This window comes from Aplysia californica, unplaced genomic scaffold (genome assembly GCF_000002075.1).
Source record: "Aplysia californica isolate F4 #8 unplaced genomic scaffold, AplCal3.0 scaffold00793, whole genome shotgun sequence".
NCBI classification, from domain to species: Eukaryota; Metazoa; Mollusca; class Gastropoda; order Aplysiida; family Aplysiidae; genus Aplysia; species Aplysia californica.
Window position 1 is genome coordinate 175,145 of NW_004798063.1, and position 9,512 is coordinate 184,656.

At 39.1% G+C, this 9,512-nt stretch overlaps 1 protein-coding gene across 1 annotated transcript; it reads left to right on the plus strand.

The window, feature by feature from the left end:
• Positions 1-1,980: 1,980 nt before the first annotated feature.
• Positions 1,981-3,018, plus strand: LOC101846382 (melatonin receptor type 1A-like). The gene has a single exon (XM_005109584.1). The coding sequence runs from the start codon at positions 1,981-1,983 to the stop codon at positions 3,016-3,018; it is 1,038 nt and encodes a 345-aa protein (XP_005109641.1).
• Positions 3,019-9,512: the final 6,494 nt, after the last annotated feature.

Consider the following 9,512-nt stretch of genomic DNA (forward strand, 5'->3'; position numbering starts at 1 on the left):
ATGAATGTTTATTCCCTAAGCACTTCAGTCGCGCTCAAAAAGAAACTTAAAATGGAGGTTTTCAGGACAGAGAAAGGACGGAAAAATATATTTACAATTAAATAAAATATTAGTCTTGATTCTTGGCTAACTGAAGAGGTCTACTGCTTAAACTTATACTTATAGAACTTCATGTTAAATACTTGAGCAACCTAAGAAATACACGATACAAAAAATACATTCGCAATTTTCCAACGGGTTTTGGAAAACTGCTTTGAACTTTTTAACAATAGGATTAAAACATGCGCAATTTTCCGCTGTCCGGCTCAGCTGGTATCACGATGGACTACGGATGGTTTGAATCTGAACTTGGGTTATTTTGGGGAAATTTTTAGGGTTCACCTTTGATAATTTATTTATAGAGGCTCCAGCATCCATGTCTTGGTGCTGTTTTAGCTATTGTTTCTAGAATTCTCCACTCATGTATTGGCTCGGTCCTGTCGGATCTATCTATCGATCTATCTATATATCTATTCATCCATCCATCCATCTATCTATCTATCTATCTATCTATCTATCTATCTATCTATCTATCTATCTATCTAGCTATCTCACAGCGCCACTGGTGGGTGAGCACAGTATCAGCAGTATTCAGATAGAAATAAGGGGATATTTCACCTCCCAACACACAAATAAAATATTAATGAAAACTTCTCGTAGATGGTTGACGGGTGCTCCGGCGTACTTCGATTCTTTTATTCTATCAAAACATCTGTCGTCCTTATCTCTCCTCTTTTTCTGTTTGTTACTCTGTAGTGACGCCTTAAATCTTCGGTATTTATATGACTTTTTTGTGTTGCAAGCGCTGTGGAATTCAAACTAAAAGAAGGAGACTCCCCCACTCGAGATTGGATTCAAAGTGACATCTACGTACATTGGCGAAGAGCCCAACGAGGACACTGGTGAACTGGCTTTCTTTATACAATCGGGAATATTTGCTGTTACGTCGTGAAACTTTCTAGGTTGAAAGATTATATAACCAAGCGGCAAACAGTTCGGAGCATGGTAAATGCCATCTGCAATTTTGAACAAGTTCGGTCGTTATACAGAGACACACATACACACACGCAGAGAGAGAGAGAGAGAGAGAGAGAGAGAGAGAGAGAGAGAGAGAGAGAGACAGAGACAGAGACAGAGACAGAGACAGAGACAGCGACAGAGACAGAGACAGAGAGTTGAAATGGTTATCATTTTGATCACACCTCATATAGTCAGAAAATACACTGATCCCATCGTCCAGATTTGCAAGAACACGTAATTGTAACTGTTGAGTAGTCATAATTATCACCTTTAACAGCCCCACACTTCTACCAAGAGAAAATAATGGGGTATAAGCACACATTTTGACACAGACTAAAACTTAATCAACACTTTAAACAGTGATTACCACGTTTGGCAAGAGAAATGAAATGTAATTGAGATATTAGTTCAAACAATTACAGTTAATACTCTCAACTTACAAGACAGAACGGTTTGTCCGCCAACGAGAAATGGGAAGTGAAGTCACTAATTGTTCTAATAATGAAAAAAAGGTTCACAGAAAATCTGGAAAAACCGAGACGCCAACATTAACGAACAAATAATTACATTACCATGGATTTCTTTACGTAGATATAAAATAGTAGTTACGTTTACTTTGAAAGTTAGGAATTTAGACTACAGGGCTATTGGAATTTTTCCTTAGGTAGATCGAATTGTTGCCTGTGGCGACTATTAAAACATTTAGTTTTTAGAAAAATCAGATCGTCCGAAAAGACAGAGAAAGCCACACCCCTAGCTACTCGAACACTGTTTGCATCTTTGATATCAAGGAAGAAAAACTCCAATTTGAAAAGTACTTTAAAGCCGTGGATAAAAAATGACTTGTCTTATTAACCAGAGTTAACCCGTTCATTATCATATTATGTCACGCTTGATGCTGAGCTAGATCTTCTTTGCAGTATGGAAACAAACAGTTCCCTTGGACCAAGGTCCTCTCCAGCCCCAATAGAGCTTTTACCTCATGACGTGTTCATCATTTTTGGTCAGATTTTGTTATACGGAGTTAGACCAACAGCCATTGTTCTCGGTCTGTTTTCCAACGTCCTTAATATCCTCGTCTTCTACAAAATGGGACTCAAAGATTCCGTTAACATTTCTTTCTTTGCTCTGTCCCTGTCTGACGGAGCATATTTGACTTTGTCTTCTGTGAGCGCGGTGTGCGATATTCTAGTTTTAGCGAACTTAGGCCGACAGGTCATGTGGGTCATTCAGCCCTCTGTCATCCTTTTCTTTATCTACTGGTACGCCGTGATATTCTACGACACGTCTATGTTGATCACGGTGTTCATTGCGCTGGTGCGGTGCTGTTGCGTTGCCATCCCCCTTAAGTTTAAGGGTGTGTTCACTCGCTCCAGAACTGTTGTGTGTATTGTGGTGATCACAGTAAGCACGGTGCTCACCCGAATTCCGACCCTGATTACCCAGGAGATTGTGGCACAGTATGACGTCATCAACAACAGAACTGTTTATAGTCTGCGCTACACCGCCGACAGACCACAGGCCATCGAGTTGAACGATATCATGAACCGAACTGCAATATGGTGGATTGCCATAACAACCATGTTCGTTTGCGTCGTTGTCCTGGCCACCAAACTCCGCGCTTCGTCCGAATTCCGAAAATCCCATGACCGTGGAGCGACTTCCCAGGCCTCACGTGACGACAGAGTGGTCAAGATGGTCATCCTGGTCACCGTTCTCTTCCTGGTGCTGTCGCTGCCCTTCATGCTGTACTCGGCGGTCAGGCAGCTCGTGCCAAAGTTCAACGAGGTCAAGGGCTACACCAAGCTCTTTTCCCTGATCACAACGATCTCCTGGGCACTGGCGTACCTCAACGCTGCGCTGAACGCCGTGGTGTATTACAACACAAACTCCAGGTACAAGGCCATCGTAGACGCCGGTGTCAGAGCCGTCTTTTGTGGACAAGCGGGGAAAGAGTGAGGCTTGGCGGAATCTTGGTTTATGCCTGAGCGTTTTCGGCTTTGATTTTTGTTTGTGTGATTGGCTAAAGAGAAGCACACCGACACAATAATGGTCAACTACTGCTTTGAAATAGTAAAACAGACAGACCCAAACAACAAAAGCAAAGTAAGGAGTAGGACTGCCAATGGAGCTCCCCAACCACCAGCAAAACTCACTGTAACAGTATTATATCCTAGACCGTAATGTATTGGTGTAACTATATTGTGTGCCCGACAAGGGAAACTACTCTACCTCATGCTGGAGGAAGGGTCTCCAATAAAAGGAAGTCGGTATAGGTATTACTGCTTATGGTCAACACGGTGTGTTGGTTCTGTATCTTGTGTTAGATATATTTAAGGAATCTGTGGTCTATCCAGGTTGATATCGACCATTCACACCTTAACACTCACCTTGGCTATCAATATGAGACAATTATACTTCTGTAATCGGGCTGGCTAGAGAGGAAGGAGAAAACTTAACAGAAGATGGTAATAAGACCTACAAACCTGCCGTGGATGCAAACACCCCCAGGAGGCAGAATGGCAAGAGATAGAGTGTTTTATTGCAGAAAATTTGAAGAGACGTTCGCAAAATTATAACAAACTAGCTGGGCCCCCATTCGATGAAAGGAATGATCGGTGTGTTCACCTCAACTGAAAGTCATTGTCTTAGTACAGGCTATAGGAATGGAGCAATAAATCTTGAGAGAAAAGTGACACATGAGTTTCCAAGTTGCCAAATATATAATAGATGCATAGATTCCACTTTCGTGGTTGTGCACTCCAGAATTTCAAAGGTGTGGAAGCAGTACGCACGGCTACTGAACGGAAACCTCACTTGCTTACAATGGCGTCTTAGACGGACTTTCCCAATATTAGATCTAAACGAAACCAACGAAAAATTGCAAATTAAACTACAGTGACTCCAGGCTCCTAAATAAAACCGTGCACCCTTTAAATGATTCTGAAACATCATTAATTTTGTCAAATTCAAAAGTTGATTGGTTCAGAAGTTTTAGGCACCCAAAGTGACGACTTTTCACAAAATTGATATAATATAAGCTGAGTACTCTCTTCAACGAACGGACTCAAAAGAATCGATCGTCAAGCCTTTGTCGAACCAATGTGCACTGCTTTTGAAGAAAGAAAGCCTCGCTTGTTTAGAAAAGAATGGCGTTTTAGAAGACGCACTTTCCCAAGGTTAGATTTAAATGAAACTAATGAAAAACCAAAAATTAAACTACAGTGACTTCATACTCCATATTATAACTGTGCACTCTTTAAATGATTCTGAACCACCATTAATTTTGTCAAATTCGAAAGTTAAGTGGTTCGGAAGTTTTAGGCGGCTAAAGTGACGGATTTTCACTAATATATTATGTAGAGATGAGCAGTAAGCGCAACACTCGAAACTGTTCCTTTGCCAAATAGATATCCTTTTCACCCCTCTCGGGCCATTTCCATAAGCAGTTACAAGCACTGAATATGTAAGCTAACATTTAGACTAGTAGTCTACCTTAAAAATGTATAAATCTCATGAGAAATTTTGGTGTTTTATTTGACATAAGAGTCAGATTCTGGCATCGGTAGCTGGCCACGAAAGGCTAGAAAAGACAGGCAGATTTGAAACGAAATTTCTAATACATTTGTAGAATTGTTGTCTCTGCTTCTTTGCCTTCTGTTTGTCTATTCACATCGTTAGTTATTCGTACATCAACTATTCAACATTTTTAGACCATTATTCCAAAAGCACGTTTGGAAATAGGCTTTAATTATGGTTTCCCAAAAGTGGGAATAACTATTTAAGGAGATCTTTTCTCAATTACTTTGATGGTCGAACATACAGGATTTGTTTTCATTCACAACTCAGTGATTCATTCATTAATCCAGTGCCAGATCTGCGGCAGACATCGACAATCAAGGTTCTCCATTCATTCCTTTGCTCGGATGCTCTTAAAAAAGCTACATTTCCCGGATCTTTCCCCGTTACCCATTTGTTTAGGTTCCCTAAGTAGGTTGCTCTGGGTCTACCCCTGTCCCTTTTGCGTTTAGTTTTGCCAGTGAGAGCTAGATGTTCAAGACCTTTATGTCTATTCAGGTGTCCCAAAAACTGCATTAATTTGTCGTTTCCTAGTTGTTTTTAACAGTGAGAGTTCCACGTTGGCTTCATCAAGCACTACTTCATTTGATTTCTTTTCCTTCCACGATATTCTCAGCAGTCTCTTGAGAAACCATATTTAACTCAGTGATGCCGCTTCGAAAAAGAAGTTTTATTAAGTATGTCCCTGTTGTAGGAAAGTTTTTCATGTGTGGACTCAATTTTAACTGGTTCTTTGTCTCACTTTGATTACCTTGTCAAACACGTCAGAATTCGCCCTTGCTGTTCCGTTATCTTGCTTTTGGTGTAAAGAATCCCATCGGTCATAAATAAAAGTCGATTTATTTGCGATTGAAGGAGGTGTGGGTCGCTTTGTGTCAAAGGTGAAATGAGCGAAAAAATGACTACCAAAGTTTGGTGATTTCGAAAGCTTGAGCGTTCTTAGAGACTGCGAATATGCATTATTTTTGCTTTTGATAAACGTGTTTCTAAAGAAATATCCACATAGGAGAGTGTTTTTAAATGGACGTAAAAGGCGTTAAGCTAAACAAAAAACGAAAAAAAAATTACAATGGGTTATTTTCATTTTCTAAATATTTTTCTATCTATTTATTGTTAACGTTGATGTTTTACGCTCTCATTGACACCGTTTAAATAATCTAGAAGATGGGTTTGACTCTTCCTGTCGGGGCAATCTCGAGCCTAGAAGGATAGAACGTCCAAGAAGAAAGATCGAGATGCTTGTTCAAATATTCTCCCCTCACGGGAATCGAATTGGGATTTTCTGCGTGAGCCAGCTAAGCTCTGCAACAGCACATTGCCATTATATGATATGTGTATAGCTGGAAAAATGTTTGACCATACATCAGTTTGTTTAGCATATCTATTTTATTTCACTTTTTTTACAGGAGAGTCCTGGATAGTAAACAAATATTGAACTCAATAATCTTCTTATTTTTTGTTTGTTTGTTTGTTTTTAACTTTATTCTCCTGCAAAGTCCTTAGTTGTCCTCAACTTGTTCCCTTCGTTTCCGCTGTAGTCTTCATTCGTAGAAGGGGGGGGGGGTACATGAAGAAACTAGCTAGTATTCTCTCGATACATGCTTGTCGTTATGGAAACCTTGCCCTGAGGTAGTCAAAGTTGTCCTTTTCTCAAAGCAGCAATACTGAGTACTGAGTTTTGATATACTCGTAATTTACGCCTTTGTCAATACGATTTAGATGATTCAGGGAACTGAAGACTTGGTTTCGTTCTGTTTGGCTCAACTTGACTTGTGTTAACTACAACAAAAGCAATACGTGGAAGATACTAATAGTCGTAAAATGATAATGGAACTCAAGTGAGTTGCCTGTAGAGTAAAGAGACTAACCATCTCACCACGTATATAATTATAATAATACTCGTATTTTCCATCTTTTGTCCTATCTGTTTTCTTTTTATCCTTTTTTTTTTTTTTTTTTAGTTCGATATGACCTCATTAATACTGGTACAAAGAATATTGGACTCATATAAGCAAAAGGGATGCGACACCGATTTTTTCTTATCAGGCAAATCTTAATAGAATGTCCGGAGTTTTGAATTTTATTTTGGATAGACCCAAAGAAAATTATTCTACACGTACTAATTTAAAGAATTGGTTCTCCATCGTTGATCCCAACAGAATTGTAGCTTTTATAACTACCATTGGTCTTTACATAAAGATGTAAATATTGTTATTTTATAATGTACATTTCCGTTTAAAGAATTAAATCCTTACTTTGTATTTTGGATAATTCAACCATTAATTCTACTTTGGAGAAGAAAAAAAATAGCGGTACTATGAACTAACAGTTAAAAAATACAAAAACAGCATGTTTCCTGCACACTCGTTTGACTTTATGCAGTTATTAACGCCGCAAAATCCCCCCCCTCCCCAAGACCCTCCCCCCTCCCTCTTCAAATACAAAGAAAAAAAACTAGCAAACAAACAAACAGACAAATAAACAAACCAAGCCCTCAGCCTAGAGAAAAGAAATCTCTCCTCTACAAAAGCCTTAACCCATGATTCATAGGGATCAAGCTGAGTCTTTGGAAAGAAAAAAGTGTTTTAGTATTAGTGAGGGTTTTAAGGCATTCCAACCCAAATAGGCCATAAAAAATAAGTGTCGAAGATTAGCGATTAGATACTACGAAAGAGTAACATACGGATAAATAAAAAAGGAGGAGTGCGGGACGATAAATTGCGCTTGCTGAGGAAAAGGTAGCAAAACACACCAGATCGAGCATCCGCCAACCATGGAAAAAATGTGTACCTGATGCCCTACTGTACTTACATCTCACCAGTGTATAAGTGACACCAGAGACGGTTTTTATTTACAGAACGCAGCATTTGTTCCTAAACTCTGAAACGTGTTTCTTTGAGATTTGTTTTGAATGCTAAATGGTGTCACAACTCCAAAACTAAACTGGCGTTCGCAAATCAATAGGCTGAGATCTAGTCTTTCTTAGATCTAAGACAGCGTAGGCTGAGATCTAAGTCAAGCATTTCGAGGGCATAGTAAGAACGCGATACGTTATAGAGCAATAAAAGTACAAATTATTTTTTAAAAATTTCCTCAAAAGTTGCGTAAAAAAATAGAAGATGAATAGCTCACGAGGTAATGGCTAGACTAAAACTATTATAGTTTTACCTTTAGTAAGAGTTTTACGGCACTTGCAACACGATTAGGTTATACATGTGCGAAAAAATTATTATAACATCTCAGTCCATAAGTACCAGATAGCGTAACTGGGGTGTGACCATGACCTAATTCTGACTTCAAAGCCTAGAAGCCTTTAAGAATTGGAAAAAAAAAGCCCAAACCCACATCAGTAACTGCTGTTTGCTTCAGTTGCTCGGCCGACGACCGTTCGTATTATAAGTGCGCTGCCGATAATTTAATGTCAACGCCCGTTATATATTTCTATTGTGTTGAGGTACAAATTATACTGGTTGTCGCCCATCGTTGGGAAGCCAGGCTCTTGTCAAAATGATATAATCGAAGAAACCGCTAGAATTTTTTTTTCTCTCCAAATTGTAGACTTAACGGCCTTTAAGTTCTTTAAAAACCCATTTTTAAGTGAAGATTTTACTGAAAAATGTTTATTTAAGGTACAGAAATGTAACTTTGCTACAGTTTTTTAGGACACTGGAGTCTTGAAAGTCACAGCCTTTGGCAGCAATTTTCTTTTTGGTTTTACTTCTCACAAACGACAACCCCCATCTCCTTCAACGGCACATATCTTGACATCTATTCAAGATAAATGATACTTTTTTCAACAGAACGAAGAAAAAAAGAAAAGGTTTTAAGATCGGACTGTGGAGTTATTGGTATCATCTCAAAGCTTGTTCCTTTGCCTAGCTTAAAAAAAAGAAGGAGGTGAGCATAGCCTGGGGCCAGAGGTAAAACTAGCGAGAAATGGACAACAAAGTTAGGTGACTTCCAAACCTTGTGTTTTTCTTAGAAAATGCAGATTTACGTTTGTATGTGTATGATCATCATTTTATTTTTCTGTATGTTATTAAATAGGTGTAAAAAGTGCTATAGAACAAAGAAAAAAAAACGATTTTGAAAAACCCAACAAAAATTGCCCAATGAGTCGAAAAAAAAATACGGTTTGTCTGATTTCATTATTTTGACCTGCGCCTGGTTTTACCACTATGCATCAGTTCGCACTCAGGATTTTCCTCTCTGGGGGAGGGTAAAGGTCTACTTGCACCCCCCATCCGGAACTTACTTGACGTACTATGCGCAACCCATGTTTCTGCTACCTGCGAGACCACAAGTGTGTTGCTCTGACGTAAGATGATTTAATTTAGGGGGTGGTTTGCGGGTGCTGTGGTATGGTTTGCTCCTTCTTTCCTATCAAACATCTATCATTTTTCCCCTCCTCCTCTTGTTTTTGTGTTGATTACTCTCTTGTAATACCTCTAATCGTAGGCACTTATATGACTTCATTGACTTGCAAGTGCGGTAAAACATACTAGAACTAGAAAAAAGATGTAATTCACAGGGTGCAAAATGCGTCTCCTCTCGAAAGTCGATTTTGTTTTCCTCACGAAATTGAGTGAATGTTTTACCTTATGAAGTATGAAGTCGATACTGCTGATTGCTGTAATTAGCACAGTCGAACCTGCTCTAATGGCCTCCTGTAAAAGACAATCACCTGAGCAAACAGCTGTCTCTCTATAAAGCAGTCAATTTAGAAGCAAACAAAGGAAAGAGCGCACTAGAACACTCAATAGTGACTCAGGAAAGCATTTTAGAGAAGAAAACTTTCCGTCGGTATCATCTCTCGAACATAAGACATATTGAATTACGACGAAAATCGTTTCTCTAGACAATGAAACCTCCCC